At 16.4% G+C, this 20,936-nt stretch overlaps 6 protein-coding genes across 6 annotated transcripts; 3 read left to right on the forward strand and 3 right to left on the reverse strand.

Moving 5' to 3' along the window:
• Nucleotides 1-701: 701 nt before the first annotated feature.
• On the forward strand, nucleotides 702-1,581 carry PRELSG_0211600 (conserved Plasmodium protein, unknown function; the record flags this gene model as incomplete). The annotated part of the gene is made up of 2 exons (XM_028679905.1): nucleotides 702-909; nucleotides 1,379-1,581. The coding sequence occupies 2 exons, from the start codon at nucleotides 702-704 to the stop codon at nucleotides 1,579-1,581; spliced, it is 411 nt and encodes a 136-aa protein (XP_028535577.1).
• Nucleotides 1,582-3,336: 1,755 nt separating this feature from the next.
• On the forward strand, nucleotides 3,337-4,480 carry CAP (cyclase-associated protein, putative; the record flags this gene model as incomplete). Its single annotated transcript, XM_028679906.1, has 2 exons — nucleotides 3,337-3,631; nucleotides 4,011-4,480. The coding sequence occupies 2 exons, from the start codon at nucleotides 3,337-3,339 to the stop codon at nucleotides 4,478-4,480; spliced, it is 765 nt and encodes a 254-aa protein (XP_028535578.1).
• A 1,098-nt stretch (nucleotides 4,481-5,578) lies between these two features.
• On the forward strand, nucleotides 5,579-7,270 carry PRELSG_0211800 (conserved Plasmodium protein, unknown function; the record flags this gene model as incomplete). The annotated part of the gene is made up of 1 exon (XM_028679907.1): nucleotides 5,579-7,270. One exon carries the CDS (start codon nucleotides 5,579-5,581, stop codon nucleotides 7,268-7,270), a length of 1,692 nt encoding a protein of 563 aa, XP_028535579.1.
• A 542-nt stretch (nucleotides 7,271-7,812) lies between these two features.
• On the reverse strand, nucleotides 7,813-14,208 carry PRELSG_0211900 (hypothetical protein; the record flags this gene model as incomplete). Its single annotated transcript, XM_028679908.1, has 1 exon — nucleotides 7,813-14,208. One exon carries the CDS (start codon nucleotides 14,206-14,208, stop codon nucleotides 7,813-7,815), a length of 6,396 nt encoding a protein of 2,131 aa, XP_028535580.1.
• A 966-nt stretch (nucleotides 14,209-15,174) lies between these two features.
• On the reverse strand, nucleotides 15,175-17,102 carry PRELSG_0212000 (hypothetical protein; the record flags this gene model as incomplete). The annotated part of the gene is made up of 2 exons (XM_028679909.1): nucleotides 15,175-16,191; nucleotides 16,749-17,102. The coding sequence occupies 2 exons, from the start codon at nucleotides 17,100-17,102 to the stop codon at nucleotides 15,175-15,177; spliced, it is 1,371 nt and encodes a 456-aa protein (XP_028535581.1).
• A 2,027-nt stretch (nucleotides 17,103-19,129) lies between these two features.
• On the reverse strand, nucleotides 19,130-19,555 carry PRELSG_0212100 (conserved Plasmodium protein, unknown function; the record flags this gene model as incomplete). The annotated part of the gene is made up of 1 exon (XM_028679910.1): nucleotides 19,130-19,555. The coding sequence occupies one exon, from the start codon at nucleotides 19,553-19,555 to the stop codon at nucleotides 19,130-19,132; it is 426 nt and encodes a 141-aa protein (XP_028535582.1).
• Nucleotides 19,556-20,936: the final 1,381 nt, after the last annotated feature.

The raw sequence follows: 20,936 nt of genomic DNA on the forward strand, positions 1-20,936 counted from the left end.
TTTATCTTGTAATCTTAAAAAAAGCAAAAGAAAAAAAACATGATATCTTATTTATCCATTTCATTTTTATTTATTTTATACATATACATAACATTTATATATATATATATATATATATATATATATATATATATATATATATATATGTATTATAAAATATTATTCTATTTACCATTTTGTTCTTTATATATTATTTTTGATATTATATAGGCTCCTTTTCAATTCTTTTTTTTTTATGTGTATACTTTTTTTTATATTTGCACGTTTAATATTTATTAGATATATACTATAAAATTATTCCCAAATATTTTTGAAAAAAATATATGTAACATTTGTTTTAATTTGTAATATCTTGAATTTTATTCAATAAAAATATTTTTTATATTATTTTTTTTAAACAAGAAAAATGAAAAAAGATGTCTTTTATACTTAAAATATATAAGAAAAAATTGTAAAAAACAAATTTCTAGGAAAAATTTAGTTAACAAATGAATATATTTTTTTTTTAAAGTGTTGCACAATCTTTTCTATTGAGAAAATCATTATAATAAAAAAAAATAATATAAATCTAATAATTTAGTAAGTATAAATAAATATGCATATGTTACTTTTTTAATAAATCCGATTAATAAATTTATTTATTTTTATTTTAGTGTTAATTTTTATTGATCTAAAAGTGTTTTGCTAATTTATTAAATAAAATGAAATTATTTATAGGAATTTTTTTTTATTTTACTATTCTTAACACATTTTATGCAAAGAATGGCATGTATATCAGAAATAAAAGAAATACATTTACAAATAAATTTAAAAAAAAAAATAATTTACATATTTTAAATAATGATAATGAAAAAAATTTTTTACAAGTTAAATCGGGAAATATATATGATCCATCAATAGTATCTAGAGGTATAGTTAAAGGAAATTAACAAAATAAACTTTCATTGTTTTTATAAATGTATTTTATTCACAGCATTATAAATTTTCAACTAAATAAAAATAGACATAAATATATAACATACTATTTTTATATCCTTGCAAAACATATATACTTTATATATGTGGAAAAAAGAAAAAACAAAGAAAAAAGAAAAAGGAAATTAATGGAAACATTAAAATATATTAATTACAATAATATATTAAGACAAATACATGAATATTAAAATAATACATTTCATTAGTGTTTTTTCTTATTATTTTTCTTTATTGTCATTATTAATAAATGTATATATTATTACTATTATTATTTCATAAAAATTAATAAGCATATTCTCCTTTAACTTGTATTAATAAAACACATTATTACTTTTTTAATTTCATTTGTTCTTCTTTATAAAATAATTATCATTTCATATAATGATCTTTTTTTACTTTTTAGATATGGATAATAATGCAATGGGAACATCTACTCTTTATTATTCACGTTTAATGTGGGGAGGTGTTATTTTTTTGGTTATGTTTATTCTAGTTAGTAGTATAGGAGTTTATTTGTATGTTGATAATTTAGAATATAATTCTCCAAAAAATAAGAGACATAGAAATATAACAAATTATTATGTTACTAATCCTCATTTTCCATAATCTTAATACATTTTCAAAAAAATTTAAATATGTAGACAAAAAACAAATTTAAAACTCAATCACATATATTTACCTTTAAATTAAAATATATATATATATATATATATATGAACACTAAAAATAAATAAAAATGCTTACGAAAGATAACATATATATATAGTTAAAGTAGGCATCTACATGAATAAGCAATTTTACAAAAAATTAAAAAAAATACATAATACATAAAATTTATTATTTTATTTTTTAAACAATAATTTATAAATTTTAAAACAAAGTAACATCACTAAAAACTACCTTTATCAAAATATTCAAAAAAAAAAAAAGAAATTTTAAAGAGTTCATAACAAAAATGTGTAATATATCAAATTATTATTTTATATAAATCTAATATATGAACTTTGGAATTCATGATATTATACTATGTTATATTTTTTATTTAGTTAATATGTTAAATTTCCTTAAGTTATTGTTTTTGTATTGTCAGTTCTATTTGGGATTTTATTTTTAATTTCTCTATTTATATTATTATTTATAGTTATCAATTTTTACTAATATATATAATCCCTAAATTATTTTAATTTATATGCACCATCCCAGTTCAGTGAAGAATTTTTTCTCTTTAGCATTTTTTTATCTAATTTTTTTATTTATATAATAGCTCTTCATGTTTTTTTATTTCCCTAAATTTGTATATATAACTATTTTTTCTTTTAGTTTTTTCATTGCCAAAAATAATTTGCTCTCTTTATATATATCCATTTTCTTGCTAATTATATTTTTTCAATGGTTATATTTTCTGATTCCTAATTATTTATTTACTTTTATTTATTTTTTTTTTTTTTTATAATTGAAGCATAAAATTTTTATTATTTAAATAAAATATATTGTTTTGTACATGTTTAAAAATAAATCCTCTTTTAAGGACATATATAGACTAATTTAAAACTTAACATTTCTTCTAGAATTAAGGATTAATTTAAAGAATTTATTACCTTAGTGAATAATCATATTCAAAAAATTATAAACTCTAATAAAATTTAAAATTATGTAAATATATAAAAAAGAAAAAACTCATTTCTTTTTTTTTTTTTTTTTTGTCTTATGGAAGTTTTATTTAGCTTGTCATACTTTATAAAAAGGAAAGAAAAAAGTAATTACACAGTATACTTAAGAATAAGTAAAGAATAAAATAAGATAAATTTTATTTCAATCATTAAAGAGAAATAAAATTTTCAAATATTATATTATTTGTGCTTTTCAAAATTAATATATATAGATAATACATATTCTTATATATGTCTGTGTGTGTGTGTGTTTTTTTTTTTTTAATTGATATACCATTTTTTATTTATTCATTTATAATTAGTTTTTTATTTTTTTTTATAATTTTAAATTTTAAATAAGGACAAGTATTTTTTTAATATAAACAGTAAATTTATTGTCTATCAATTTGTTTTAACCTATATTATTTATGAGTTTTACTTTTTTTTATTTGGCAAATGTTAAAATAACGATATTATAATTTTCATTATTTCTTAATCTGAATATAATGAATTTTATTGTATGAATTTTGCTTTATTTTGTCCTTTGAATATTATTTTTGTTTTCTATATTGTATTTGATTTTTCTAAAAAGTCATAAAAATATACAATGCTAATATAGAGGGGAATTTTTGTCATTTTTTTTTGTTTTTTTGTTACTTTATCCATTTTTTTTTTTGCTTTTTTTTTTTTTTTTATTATTTGAAAAAAAAAAATGGATATTTTTTCATGTTGCACTGAAGTTCGTATAGCAAAAGATAACTTTCATATTAAAAAATTGGATGAAAAAAAACTAAATAATGGTAAGAAAATAAATAAAGAAAAACATAACAATAATTATGTAAACGAAAAAACTAATAATGAAAAAAAAAAAAAAGCAAATAATAAATCAAAAGATAAAGAATCTAACTATTCTAAAAATAATAAATCAAAATATAAAAAGAGTAAATTAAAAAAAAAGAAAAGAAATTTCTCCAAAAATCAGGAAAATACAATGGCTCCAAAATCAAGTAAAAAAAATATATTTTTTTCAAATTTTCAATGAAAATTTATTTATATATATGTATGAATAGTTTAATTTTATTTTTTTTCTAAAATTAATCGTAATTTTAAATGTGTAAAGCATTTGTCACTTTTCATAATATTTTTATTTTTAATATGTTCCAAAAAGTATATTTTGTAATTTTTAAATTAATATATTTATAATTTTAATTTCATTTTGTTAGAAAAGTTGAAAATTTAAAATTTTTTTTTATTTTATTGTTTTAATTATTATTTATCTAATTTTTCCAATTTTTTTTTTTTTTACTATAATTTTTATATAAATCATTAACCAATTTTTTAGTTTTCTTTATAAAAAATTTTTTTTTTTTTTTTTTTACACATTAGTGCTAGAACTGAAAGATAATCAATGGGATGTTTCTAATTACAAGAATTCAGGGACTGTTAAGTTAAGTGAAGTGGAGTTTAATAATGCTGTTAATATATTTGACTGTGAAAATACCACATTTGTGATAGAAAAAGATAAATTTAAGTCATTGCAAATTCAGAAATGTGTAAAATGCAATATAGTTTTAAATAATTTAATATCTTCTATTGAAATAATCGATTCTAAAAAAATAAAAATTCAAGTTCTCGGAAAATGTTCGTCTATCACTATAGATAAATGCATAGGAATAGATATTTATTTATCAAAAGAAAATAATGAAACAGAGTTTACAACAGCATTATCAGCTGAAATGAATGTTCACTTAGAAAATGAAGATGACTGGAAAGAAATTACAATTCCTGAACAATTTCAGCATCAATTAGAAAACGGAAAACTTAATACAAGAGTTTCGGATTTATATAAGTTTTAAATTCATATATATTTATTTAAATATTATCATGTAATAATTGTTAATATAGTTTCAACTCGTTTTTATTATAGAAAATTTTATTTTTTGTTTATATTTGTTTCTTATATATAATTTTAATAAATATGCCTTTTTTTTCCCTTATTTTTAATATCATTTTTTTCTTTTTTTTATAAAAAGATTATTCAATTTTTAATTGCCTATGTGAATCTTCATATTTTATTAATATTCTATATATTATATATGGATAGCGTTTTATTAAATGTTATCTTCTTTTTTAAACGAGCAATAGTTATTCATAAAATATAATATTTAATCATATTTAATTATAAATATTTGTTTTTAAAAAAATGAAAAAAATATAATAATTTGTAGAAATTATTATATAAAAATGAAACTTTGTTTGTACTCAATAGAAAAGCTTCTAAAAAACTTTCAGAATATTCTTATAAAAATTAAAGAATATATACAACAAAGTAGAAAATATTAAGAAAAAGGAAACTGTAGAAATATATATTTATTAACTACATATTTTTAAAATTTAAAAAAAAAAAAAACAAATTTTAATATAACATAGAAAAAAAAAAATTAGCATATAAAACTTTAGTTAAATATAAATATCAAAAATATTTATTTTTAATATATGTAGATTTATGTAAGGATACATATATACAAATTTATTAAAGTTTATAATAATACTTATATTAACAATAATGCACCTTATAAAAGCATTTAAATGTATATTAACATTATTCTCTTTTTTTTTTTTTTTTACTTGAAAAAGAAGAAAGAAAATAAATATTATTTTATGATAGGATTATAATATGATAAACATAATTATAAAATGATACATATTTTTAATATATTTATAAAGAAAAAAAAATATACAATAAAAATAAATTTTTTAAAAATATTTTTCAGTAATTATTAATCTAAAAAAAATTTGTATATTATTTAAAAAGCATAAAAAGCAAAGAAATTAAAAAAAAAAAAAATAAAAAAAAAATATATTAATCAGTTGTTTTAATGAATAAACTAAAAATATAAATTATTTTAAATATACTTCATTTTTTCCTTTCAAATATATATTTATTATACAAAATGAGAATTTTAAAAAACACAGTAGTGAAATGTAATTTTTTTCATAATGTATCGAGAAGAAAAATAAGTAATTTTTCTTATTTAAAGGGAATAAATGAAATATGTAGTCAACAAATTATAAAGAAAATAAATTTAAATGCTCTTGTTTTTCAGAGGAATGTAACAAATAATGTTTTAGAAAAAAGAAAAGATAATGTAGATGAATACATGAGCAATGATGACATAATTAAATTTTTTGAAGAAAACAAAAATATGAATATAGATAAACTATATAATTTAATAAAAAATTTAAGTAGAAAAAAGATTGATGATAAGAAAAAAATTGTAGAAAATGAAAAATTTTTAAACATCATTGAAGAAATAGAAAATCGTATCAATATAATGAATACTAGATATCTATGTAATTTTTCTTTAAGATTAGTAAGTATTTCAATAAATAATGATGAAATAAAAAGGGTACTAACAAAAATAAGTGAGCACATATTAAAAAAAATGAATGTAAACCCAAGGGATTTGGTTGGGATTTGTTATGCTTTAAGCTTATGCAATAATATCAATGAATATTTTTTTGAGCATGTAAAAAAAGAAACAATTTCAAACATTGATGCTTTTACACCAACTTTATTAACTCAATTATTAGAAAGTATGAGATTATCACAAAATTTAGATGTGGAATTAACTAATTTGATAGTAGAGAAAATGTGTGAAGAAATTGATCGTTTTACTACAAAAGATGTGAACTTAGCTTTAAAAACATTATCAATGGCTGGTATACCAAGAGGATTTTTGATTCGCCGTTTATGTAATTTAGTTTTTGATAATGTATCACATTTTCATCATTCTTCTTTAATAAATATTATATATAATTTGACAAAGTTGAAATTCACAACAGCAAATCATATAGATATAATATATAAAAATGTTGAAGAACATTTAGAAAATTGTAACATAACTACTTTATCTGAATTATTGTATACACTTTATATGAACGAAATAAATGAAGAAAATAAAATAAACAAAATTTTTGAAAATATTAAATATGATCAATTTAATACTACAAAAACAGCTACTTTAATTGATTTTATTCATGCTTCTACATATTATAACAAATATATAGAAAAGGAAAAATTGTTAGATTTAATTAATTTATTATTTAAAAGAAATATTCCTAAATCATTAACGTTAATTGCTAAAATAAGAGAACCCATCTATTTTTTATCAGCTGATAATAATTTTAAATTTGATTTAAATAATATTTCTCCATCATGGTTAAATGCTATGAATGATTTCTTAAGAATAGATCACGAAAAATTACAAGCATTAAAAACCTTTCATGAAGTTCAAAATGTTTTAAATTCAATTGCTTTAAATTTTCAATTAAATTTCACCCCTCTTCAAGTTGTTCATTCATATTCAGTAGATTTTATAGATAATGATAAGAAAATTATAATTGATTTAGATACTATTGTTAGACATACCTCTTTTCAAATTAAGCATAAATATTTTGAAAATTTAGGTTATAAAACAGCTAAAATTCAATTTTGGAAATGGAGAAAATGTAGAACTGAGAATGAACAACAAAACTATTTATGTGATATCATATATTCAGTAACAGATAAAAAACAGAATTTACAAGAAATGAATCAAGAGTTGAATGAAAAAAAAATGGACATTAGTCAGAAGGAAAATTAAATAAATAAAAAATTAATTTGTTAAATTTTAACTTAGAAAAAAAATATACATATATATAAAAGTTTATAAATGTATAGCATAAATTTTTTTTTATAAAGTACTAAAAAACAAAAAAGAAAAAAAAATGAATATTTTAAATAGGTATAGATAAAAAATATCGTTATATATATATATATATGAAAATTAACTTTTTATTATAGAATAAAAAGAATACTTAAAAATAAATTATTTTAAAAATAGAGATTTAATGATCATTAATTAAAAAAAAAAAAAGTGACAAGAAGCTTGGCTTTACATATATATTTATAAACTTATAAATTTTTTTTTTTTTAATATCTTATTATATATATATATATATATATTTATGTAATAATATAATAATGATAATTTTTATAAGATACACATTTAAAGATTTTTTACTTAATATAAAAAAAAAAAATTTTTAAAAAGCATTGATGCAAATTAAAGAAAATAAATAAATAAAATAAAATAAAAAAATTTCAATTGCATATATATATATATGTATATATAATTCATAAAATTTATCTATTAATTGGTGTTTGAATATTATCGTTATCTATATTATTAATAACATTGGTATTATTAATACGATTACAAAATATTTTCCTTACAAAATTAAAAATATAATATAGAAAAAAAAAAATAGGATATAAAATTGTATCTATTAACATAAGAAAGGCAAAGTATATTTGAGCAAATTGGTTTCCTCCATTTTCTGATAAATGGAATCTTAATATCTCTAAGATATATAAAAAAAAGTAAATGAACATTTGCAAGAAAAAATAATGAGTATTGGTAAAAAATGATTTAAATTTATTTAAGAAATATGAATATAAATTATCACTATCATCGTAAACCGCTATAAGAGCTAGTAAACCATCTTCATATGTTAAAAGTAAAAATATTAATTTTTTATGTAAATTATTCTCTGGATTTTTTTGATTTATTACATTCAAAAAAGGAAAATAACTTTCAATAGAAAAAAAGGACACATGAATTAATTTTAAAGATTTATACAATTCAGGTAATTTATCTAATGATACATAATATGGCTTACTCATCTTATTTGTTTCAGAATCTCTTAATGATAAAAATAAATTAGAACTTTTTAAAAAAGCAATAATATTTCCATCACTATTTATCCATTTCCTATCATTATTTTCATTTATATTATTAATAAAATCTTGTAAATTTGATAAATCCAAAAAGTTAGAATTTTTAAAATTTCTTTTAGAGAATTCGTAAAAATTATTTGCACAATTTGTTTTGGAAAAAAAGGAACTAAGATTGTAGTTAGTTAATGCTGATAAAACAGAGAATATATTGCGTTCTTGATTTATATCAAATGGTTTTTTTTTATTTCTAGTATTATTTATATTTGATATAACATCATACAAGTTTATAGAATATTTTAATATATTAGCTGGTAAAGCAAATTTTTGAATACATCTGAGTTTCAATAAATAATTCATTCTTTTTTCAGAAAGCTTATTTTTGTAAAAAACTAAATAATTTTCATTCTTATTATTGTTTTTTTGAAGTTTATAAATATTATAATTCCATTTTCCTTTTTGTTGAATTCCCTTCTTACTAGCTTCATTATATATCCTTTTCTGAAATTGTGATATTAAGAAATCTATTTTATAATTAGTCAAATTAATTATATTATATATATTATAAATGTTGAAATAATATCTTAAAATATTATTATATTTACACATAGATATAGTTATAATTTGTTCTCCCTCATTATTATTATCTACTTCTTTTATTAAAAAAAATTTTAAATTTTTATTTCGTTTTCTTTTATTAGCATTATAATTTGGAATTGATATTTCTATTGGCAACTGAGGAATTTTCTTGTTCATATATTTATATTTTTCATAATTTGAAGTCAATTTTGATAATTCTACTGATCCATAACAAATATATTTATTATCATTTTTATTACCAAAATATATTCGCTTGTTTGTTAATTTCAATAATGATATTTCACTAATATAAGGAAATTCATATACATAAAATAAATTTTCTTTTAAATAATTTTTGAATAAAACTCTTTCGTTATTATTTAATTCATTTAGAGAATCTATAAGAAATATTTCTTTTTTTAAAATTTTTAAATTCTTCTCATATTTTTTATATTTGTTTATTTGCTTCTTTTTTATAAGAAAAAGATCTATAGTTCTCAATAAATTAGCTTTAAAACGATATAAATTTTTCATTTTTTCTTTTAGTATTTCTTCATAATTTAGTATCATATCCTTATAATTTTCTATATTTCTTATTATGTAACTATTTTTATTTTCTAGGTAAAATTTATATACTGCATTTTCTTTTTGCTTATTTATAAATACCGCATACATATTTTTAAATAATTCATTATTAATTTCATAATTATTATTAGAAAAAAAAGAAAAATTTAAGTAATCTAGCATAACCACATGCTCTTTTTCATAAAAAATAATTTTATTTTGCATATCATATCCTTTCTTATTCTTTTTGTATTGTATATGATTCTTCTTTTGATAACTTTTTAAATTATCTCTATCTAGAGTATCATCTTTTTCAATGTATTTTTCCCTTTCATGATTTTTCTTTTTCATTTTATTTTTTCTTTTTTTATAATTAAGAATAAATTTATGAAAATTTATTTGTTTAATTTCATGTATTTTTAAATTATATAAATTTTGTCTATAGAGATATAATTGTTCTATTTTTAAATCAATAAGATTCATATATATTATATAATTTTCCAAATTTCTTCTTTTTTCCCAATCAAATGATAATAAATCACCTAATTCTTTAAGTGCATTTATAATAAATTCAATAAAAATATTAATAAAAGGATGTGTTAATATATATTTACTCTCAGATAATATACTTTTATTTTCTTCTATATAATGTATCATGTTTTTTGCTGTAGAAATATATTTTATAGTTTTTAGAATATTTAATTTCTCTTTATAATCTCTTAAATCTGTAAAAATGCAAAAATAAATATACTTAATTATTTCCATTTGATTTTTTATTGAAGATATAATATTATTTTCATTCACTTTTATAAAATTATGTTTTTTTTTATTCATTGAAACATAATATTTTTTAGAAAAGTAAAAAAAAAAGTAAAATAAATATTCATCAAAATTATAGATACTTTTTTTCTTTTTTATCAGTTCAATATAATAAGAATTATTTCTTTTTAATATATTTTTGTTTTTAAGACATTTCATTTTATTAAAGAAAAACGTATTTAACATATTCAACAAGGTGTTTTTTCTTTCTACTGATTTTATTCTATTGGAAAAATGAAGAGAATTACTTTTTTTATTTTTTTTCAAATTGATATAATTATTTATTTTATTAATGTAGTTTTCCTTTTTTAATAATTTTTTTTTATTATAATAGAAATATAAAACTTTATTAGTATTATAATAATAATTTTTTACATTTTTCTTTTTGTTATTGTTATCTAATTTTTTTTTTAATTCTTCTCTATCTTTTATCATTTTCTTATATATATTTAATATATATTTATGTACTGGTTTATAATTTTCCTTATATTTTACAACAATTTTATTTTCATCTATAGAAATTATTTTATTATTAAATAACTCCAGTTTATTTGTATTCATTAATGGGAAATATATTAGTCTGTTTACTATTTTTTCATTTATATATGTCTTGTATTTAATAATAAAATCGAAATTTTCTTTGTTTACTACAATATGGGATGATAGGGAATTTAAAATGATTGTAGTTACATGTTTCCATCCATTTGAATTTATAAAATGATTTATATATTTAACATGATTCTTTTTACTGGAATTATTATTTTTTTCATATATATTTATTTTTTTTTTACAATTGTTGTTCTTTTTTAAAAAAAAATCATCCAATTCACAATCTTCTTTGTTTTTCTTTATTTCTTCATTTTTATTTTTTTCTTTTTTTAAATATTTGAATAAAATGGTAAAATAATCTGAATACATATGTGAATCATTATAATAGTAATTTATATTCTTATACATTAATAAATAATATAAAAAAAATAGAGAATAAATGTTATTACTTTTAATATATTTAATAGGACTGACCTTTTCTTCATATGAATTTACTATTTGGTATTCTAAAAAATTAAACAATAGATTATTTTTATATATATGTTTATTTTTCTCGCAAAATAATATATAACTAAATATGATCATAATATTATTTATTGTTTTCTTCATAATATTTATTAAGGTATTATAAGAAACTATTAAGTAAATTATTATGTAACGTATAATGAAAACTATTTTACATAAAATTGTTGTGTAAGAAAATAAATGGTATTCATTCTTCTTATTGCATAAACCCTCATAGGAAAAATTGTTTTCGTCAAAAAATATTGTCTTATCAGAAAGTTCTTTTTGATTAAAAATTTCATTTTTATCATAATATAAATAATTCTTCATGTAAGAAAAAAATTCCCTCTTTTTTTTAATAAAATTTTCAGTTTGACTATTTCTTTCATTTAAAAAGTAAATAAATCTAAACCTTCTAATAATATTAAATGCAATACTTGGATGGAAGTTTTCTAAATCATTAAACATAGATAAAAAACTTTTTTTATCAAAAAAATAATAAAAACTATATTTGATAAACAAAAGATAACATTGAAATATATCATTAAATATAAATAAATATATCTCGTAAGATATACTAAAAATGTTACATAAATATTTTAAAATATAAAATGGTAAAAATGCTATACTTTTTAATTTCTTATTTCTATTATTCGTTTCTTTATTTTCCAAGAGATTATAAGTTTTATAGAAAAGTTTTTTTTTATCATTTAAAAATTCATATAATTTAATATTTTTATCAATATAAACAATATCATAATATGTATATATTAACATTTTGCATATTTCTTTTTTTGAAAATTTTTTCTGTATATGTGAATTATTTTTATAAAAAGGATTATTGCATACGTTTGATTCACAATAATTAGAAATATAATTTGAAAAATTATAAAAATCGTTATTTTTATTATTATTACATAAATAATTTATTATACTTTTCTTATCACTGATATTATCTTTTAAGAAAAAATGTATATCCTTGTTATTTTTAATATAATTTCTGAATATTCTTTCATAATAATTATTTTTTTCTTGAATTTCATTATTTTTTAAAGTACTTTTTATGTTGTCAGCATTTCCAGTTTCATTTATTTTTTCTATATATTTCCTTTTATTATTTATATTAAAATTATTATTTTTTTTTAATCCAGTTTTTTTTTTATGTTCATTAAAATAAATTTTGTGATATTTTCTTAATTTTTCTAGATCATTTTTTACTTTTAATATATCTTCATGATAATGTGTACTAATTTTTCTTTTTAATTCGGTTATTTCATTATTGAATATAATATTCCTACTATTAGTAAACTTCTTTTTATAATTTTGTTCTATTTTATTTTTTATATTAGAATTAGAAATTATATTTTCAACAAATTCGTTTAAAGACCTATAATATATATGTAATTCACTTTTATACATATTAGAAGAGGAATCATTGTTTCTTAGTTTATTATACAATATTAATAATATCATTGAGTTATTTCTTATATCATATATAATATCTATTTGAAAACTTTTATTATTTAATAAATTTAAACTGGTATTAGATCCTTCTATTATATTGAGTTTTATTTTTGATATAATTTTTTTAACATTACTTATATCATCCTTTGTTATGTTTTCATCTTCGTATTCATCTTTTAAATTTTCAGAATTTTTTCTATTTTTAGAAGAGATATTTTGATAATGATTTTTTAATTTTTCTTCTTTATTAATTTTTCTATAATCATTACGAAAACAGCTTTTTACGTTTCTGTATTTTTTAAAAATAGGAATAAAATGTTTACGTTCAATGTTTTTTTCTAAGTTCTTACTAGATTCATTGTTTTTTTTTTTTATTCTTTTTAAAATTTCATATTTAACCAAATCATTAACTACATGATTTTTATTTAAATATATTTTACAAAAAGTATTTCCTAATAATATTAAATTCTTACCTTTTTTATAGGATTTTGTTTCTGCCCTTTTTTTACAAGTATTATTGTACTCTCTTTTGTTTTTACTAAATATTTTTAATTTCTTATTATTTCCATTTTTATTGTTATTAATCAAATAAAGTGTTATTTTATACATAATTTTAGGTATTTCTTTTAAATTGAAAATATTTTCTGTAAGTAAATTATAATATTTATCTAATTCCAGTGCTCTTTTTTCAATAATATTCCACACAGAATTCGTTTTATAATTTTTTTTATCATACGTATCAAAATTATTATTGTCTAAAATTTTATTTTTTTTAGATACATTTATCATATTTTTGGAATAATTTTTTTTATTTAAATTATTAACATTATTCTTTTTGTATATTATTTTATCTTTTTTTTTAATAATTTCCTTTTTTATATTATTAGGATTAAAATTTCTGTATGTAATAAAACTATCATCATTTTTATGTTTATCTTTCTCAATGAAATTAATTATTTCTTCAAAAATTTTTTCATAATTCAAATTTTTTAAATTATATTTCTGGAAATTTGATAACTTCTTTGAATTGCTACTACTTTCACTTTTATTAGTAGAAAAAAAAAAATCCTCTGAATATTTTTCGTATTTTTTTAATATCAGTTTACGAAATTTAACAAAATCTATATCTTTTATTGGAAAATGTTCTTCCTTTTCTTTATTTTTATATTTACTTGAATATAAGATTTCTATTCTAAATGGAGAATATTTATTGAAAGAATCTTCAATTTTGTAATTAAAAAAAAATATAAAAATTAAAAGTGGAAATGCTACATATATTATCAACTTTATGCTGTTATATCTTTCGAATGAATGAAACAAAGGCATTATTTGTTTTTACTATTTAAATAAAAAAAAAAAAAGAAATAATTAAAAAAAATAACAGCATTCAAGTTCTTTAATATTAATTCAATAAAATGATTAATATAAAAGATATTTATTTATATTTTTTATGTTTCTTTTTGGCTTTCTTTTAATTCTTTTTTCTCTTCAATAAAGAAATTTATATTAAAATTCTTAAATTGTTAAGATAAAAATAAATGTTGTCTAGTTCATTTTAAATATTTATTTGATCATTTTTTTAATGAACTCAAAATAAAATTTTTAAACTTAGATTTAAATAAATTTAAAAAAGCAAAGGAAAAACAACAAAAAAAAAGTTTCATTGAAAATTTCTTTAACATATCTAATCATAATTAAGAAAATGATAAAACTTATTTCTATATGGATATAACAAAATTAATAAATAGTATTTTTATATATATATATATATAATAAATAAACTTATAGAATTATTTTAAAATAAAAAAATAAAATAAAAATTATAATTAAAAACAATCCTCTGAATATGTAAGAAAATGTTTTAGTGTATTAAAAATATTAATTATTTATAATATTTTGATGACAAAAAAAAAAAAAAAGGGTTTTCCATATGCACAAAGTGAATTCCAAAAATACAAAATTCTAAAGTACTTATTTATTTATTTTTTTTACTTCTTAACAAATTGATTATATTTTATTATGAAATTTTTAATAATTTTTAATACATATTTAAAATAGTTAATATATATATTTGTAAATATAATATATTGAATTATAAATTATTAAAAAATTATGGAAAAAATAAAAAATTTTTTAATTATAAAAAAATTAAGAGAATAAAACAAAAATATACAATCATTTTAATTATTGTCGCAAAATTTTAAAACATTTAATGCACATTAAAAAAAAAAAAAATAGGAAAATTTTATAAAAATTAGTTAAACAAAAAAAAAAAAATTCTTTTTTTTTTTTTCAATGTCTTCTTAAGAATAAAAATAACATAATAAAATTGTCTCTTTCAGCTGGTGAAGAAAAGATGAGTGGTACAGATGAATTAATAAAATGTAAAACTACACATTCTTCTTGGTTAATTTGTTTTTTTTGAACTTCATCAAGTAAATTAAAATATGATACATTTATACATGTTTCATATGATATAAAATCTTCTAAAATATCAAATATTTTACCTTTCATTTTTGTTGTAGAAAAAAATCTGATAATATTATCGTATATTAAAATTTTACAATCAGATATTCTTCCATTCTTAGAAACTTTTCTAACATTGACTCCTAAACTATATCTAGACATTAATTCTACTGCATCTTCTGAAAATTCCTTAAAATTTATTCTATGATATGACTTGAGTAAAGTGAAAAATAAACATAATTTTAATTTATCCTTGAATATAATGGGAAAGTAATATACTTTCGATGACTTTTCATATTTAATAACAATTAAATTAAGATTTTCCAAATTATGTATTTTTATATATTTCGAATTAGTTAAATGGTCTTCTACTTTTATAATATTTTTGATATTTATTTTTATAATCTTATCATTTGATAATTTTATGTTTATAACTTTTTTAAATATTGACAAATTTGCTGGTAGCAATTTACCATTTTGTGATATATAATAAATAAAAGTTTCTTTTAATTGATAATAACTTTTTAATAAATCAATAGCAGCATCTAATTCATTTTCTTTTTTTGAGTTATTAATAATGTGTCTACTATTTTTGTAAATTTTTGCTTTTTCTGAATTATTTTCATTTTTAGAATAATTATCATTATCTTTTTCAAATTCTTTAACTTTTTCTGAACCCCAATGAACCTTTAAGTTTGCTTTCTTTACAACTTCAACTAATTCTTTTTCAATTAAGGGATTTTCTATTACATCAATAACACTCATTTTATTTTTTCTACATAATATTTTATAGTCAACTAAACTGTATTTTCTTTTATTTCCATTACCATCCTTTATATTTATCTGAAAAAAAAAAAAAAATTTAAATTATAAGAATTTCGTACAGAAATTATAAATATTAAAAAAAAAAATCCTATTTACTTCATATAAAAAAAATATTGAAATATTTGAATAAATTTCAATTGTTTCATATATATATCAAATTTTTTAAAACAAAAAAAGTTCTCATATAAAGTATTTATATAAAAAGAGAATTAAAAATAGTGATAGAGTATTAATAACTCAAAAAATTAAGAACTTAATAAAAATGATCGTATATATAAATATATGCAAAAATATTAATTTAAAAAGAAAAAGAAAATTAAAAATATACATATATATACACATAATAAAAAAAAAGAAATGCTTTATGTTTTAATTATATCTTGTAACAATAAAATGTTAAGAAATGATTGCAATTGTATATATTTTTTTTTAAAAAAAAAAAAATGATTTTTGTTACATTTTGAAAAAAGTTCAATAATTTTTTTGTGTTTAATATTTTTTTACTCAGTTATTCTAATATATATATTTATCATTATTATATTATTTTTTATATTTGTAATGTAGCAAAAAATTACCAAATTTGATGTATCTTCTTTTTTTAACTGCCTTATATTATTATCCATGTAACTTTTCAAATTAAAATTTTTTTTGTTTAATATTTGTAAATCTATTTTTGTATCAAAAAATATTTCATCAACGTGCTCTGCTAGAATTCCAATTTTTTCGACATCTTTGTCTTCTTTTATATTATTCTCAATCAGTATTTTTTTTTTACATGTTTCATTTAAATCAAAGCATTTAAATTCATTTGATTCAAAAGATGTATTATTCTCATTCTTTTTATTATTATTTTTCTTATTTTTTATATGATCCTCATCATTGTAATCATTTATAGAGTTATATCCTCTTTTATAATTCAAGTTGGTCATTAGATGTAAAACCCAAAATGAATTGAAAAAATAAAAATAATGAAAAATGAAAAAAATGAAAATATTATTATCTTATATCAGAAAAAAATTTCAATATACATATCCATAAAAAATATATGCGAAAATAATATTAACATAATATTATTCCATAAATTATACATGTCTGTATATATGCATATGAATTGCAACTGAATTTATTTCATATATTTTTATAAAAAAAATTGTAAGCATATAGTTGGTTTTATATTTATATACTCAATAAATGTAACTGTTTTAATCTATAAATGTAGTAATATATTTATTTTTCTTTAAATATATGTATCATTTCTTTAATCAACAAATAATAAAAAGAAAAACAATAAGAAAAAAAAATTACAAAATTTTATGAAATTAGGAATAAAAAATAAAATATATTTTCCATTATATTATTTTTAAAAAAAAAAAAAAAAAAATTATAATTTATATTAATAATAATTATTATGATCTTTTAAAATATAACTTTTTTTAAATTTCCATAAATTTCAGTTGTTTAAATAATCAATAAGAAAAAAGTGAACTGAGAAATACACAATGCATATCATGAATAATACAATTATATGTTTTAGTCATAACATTTTAAAAAATAAAATAAAATTATAAAAAAAGAATAAGAATATTTACTATAATCTCATAATTTTTTTTTTTTGTATTTTTAATGCAATAAAACTTTTATTTTTTTTTTTTTTTTTTTTTTTTGTTCACAACAAATTTTCCATATTAAGTCTCACAATGTTCCAATAATTGTCTTTTTTTTTTTTTTTTCCTTCCATAGAATATTTATATTATTAATTAAAAAAAAAAAAAAAAGTAGCAATGTATATTTAGTATTAAAGAAAGTGGAAAAGTTGTATAATTTATATATTTTAAAGTAAAAAAAAAGATGAATATATGTAATAGTATGTAAATAAATGACGAAATGAAAAATATAAGGGATTGTGCGCATACATATTGTTATATAATTAATTTAATTAAGTATTTATTATAAAAAAAAAAAAGAAAAATAAATAATAAAACAATTATTTTATTTTATTTTTATTGTAAAATTTTTAAAGATTTTCTATGTAAAAAACAAATTAAAACAATGAGATAAAATTTTATAAATTTTGTATACAATTAAATAGTTCTATAGGACTATGAAAATTATTTAAAAAAAATAAAATAAAATTTTACTTTAAAGTTATATAAAGATAATAGTATTGTAATATAAATTTGAAAATATAAAAAAACAAATTTAATCAAATGCACTAGTCTACTATATTCAATTTGTTAAATAACATTGCCATTTCCAACAAGTATACAATTTTTTTTTTTTAGAAGAATAATATATATTTCATTTACTAGAAATATTTTATATACTCTATTAAAAAAAAAAACTAGGATTATTTATATAGGATTTATAATTTTAAATAAATAAAAATATTCTATATTATCAATAATACTATCATAATTATAAAAATGATAATAATTTAAGTAATTTATTTGTAAAAATTAATTATATTTTACAAAAATGAAACGTCTGGAAAATATTTTACATAATTCATATATGGCAAATATAAACAATTATATTTAAATATATATTCATAAAAGTAATTTTTCACTACAATAAATTAAATATGATAATTTTTAATTAAAGGGAAACTGCTCTAATTATTAAACGAAAAAAAAAAAAAAATGATAGTATACTTTATTTAGAAAAAAAGAAAAAGAATATCATTAAAATAATAAAAGTATTCATTAATAATTCTTTTCTTTTTTTATGTATTCAAAAAATAGAAACAACACACTAAAATTATGAAATAAAAAATGAAATAAAATCAATACAGTTAAAATAATTTTAAAGAATATACATTTATTTTCTTAATGTCTATGTATTTTTTATGTATATTAATTTTTTTTTATATATTTTCTCATCATTCATTTTAATAGTTTTTATTAAAAATAGCAATATTAATATGATATAAAAAAAAATTAAAATAAAAAATAAAAAATTAAAAAATATCACTGTTATCTTTATTTTTCTGGAACGATAAATTTTGAGAAAAAGAATAATCTTTTAACTCTGGCTTTTTATATTTAAATCTACTTGTTTCGTTGAAAATTTTAAAATATTCTAAAACTTTTACATAATTCATAGGTTTATCTACTTCTTCTTTCTGATTAATAGATGATAAACATTGTAAATATCTAATAGCATCTATTTTACATTTAGAAAATGTATGAGGATATTTCCTTAAGCAATTAATAAACTTTCCCCATAAACTATCACAAGGATTTGTCTCAAAATTTCTTTGATTTTTTTTTTGAATTTTATGCAAAATTTCTTTTCCTTGCCACCACTCAATCAAAGGAAATTTTTTTTGTAATTTTGCTACAGGAAATAATAACTCATTATTTCTTTTTTTACTGCTATTCATTTATTTGTTTTAAGAAAAAAAAAAAAAAAATAGTAAGTATATAAATAAAATGTAATATATATATAAACCCCCTTATGTAGTATTTAAATTTTTATTTTCAAAAACATCTATTTTACAATAGTAGAAAATTTATTTTTCTTTTTACATATAATATCTGAAATAAATAATATTTTTTCATTGTAATGATTCTCTTTTTTTTTACTCATTTTTTTTTAATTGCAACACTTGAAAAAGATTAATATAATTTTACAAAAATATGTTACAAAATTAAAACTGTGTATTAATAAAATTTCATATGCATATTTTATAATATGAAATTTCCAAATTATTATAAATGAAAAAAAAAATTTTAAATCATAATTTTATTAATGAAATACCAATAATTATATAAAAACTTTTATTATTTATTTATCTAATTTTTTAATTTTTTTTTTTTTTTTTTAACTGTAATATACTTTCTTAGAACATGCTCATTTTGTTCATTTTATACACTATTATATAAAATATAGTAATATAAAATTCGTTTTCTTTCTTAATACAAGAATACACTAAAAGTATAGTTTTAGTTATAACATATTTTATTTTTTTATTTTTAAAAATTTTTATAATATATTTAGTAATGGATTTTGAGAAATATTGTTACTATTCCTAAAAAAATTTCTATATTTTTAAGTATTTTATGTTTTATATTTATTTAAAAAAAAAAATGTATATTTAAGTATATTATATAAATGTATATTATCTTAAAGGAAATTCTATATTTATTATTTCACTTTTTATTTTTATATTTCGTAGTAGTTCAAAATAATAAAATTTTTAAAAATGCATTAACTATAATAAATATGTATATTATAAATAATTGTTAAATAATAAATAAAATTAAATTTTGCTTCTTTGTTTATGACCTGTGCAAGCATTTAATATTTTTTAAATAAAATTAATATAGTTAAAATAGTAAAAAATTCTTTTAAATTATAATATAAAATACAAGATCTTTATGTGATATTAAAGTTTTTCTAATAAAAACTTATGACATTTTTGCAGTAAATTATCCAAAGTTCAATTACACTAATGATAAAAATTGAGAAATTTATTAATCTTATAATTTGATTTTTCTATTATGTAACTACCATTTTCTCTTTCAATATGAAAGAAATCTTAAATTATTTTATAAAATTATTTTTTTTTATTATGTAAAGAAATCATAATGTATGAGAATAATAAAAGTTAACAAAAGTCAAATTCTAGAGATACTTCTTCAGTTAAATTAGAAGTAATTTTATCTTTTTAAAATAAAGCAAATATATAATATTTAAAATTAAATATTAAATATTCATTAATCTTTAATTAACATTTAAAAAGAATTTTACTAATTTTTTTT

This window comes from Plasmodium relictum (assembly GCF_900005765.1).
Source record: "Plasmodium relictum strain SGS1 genome assembly, chromosome: 2".
NCBI lineage: Eukaryota > Apicomplexa > Aconoidasida > Haemosporida > Plasmodiidae > Plasmodium > Plasmodium relictum.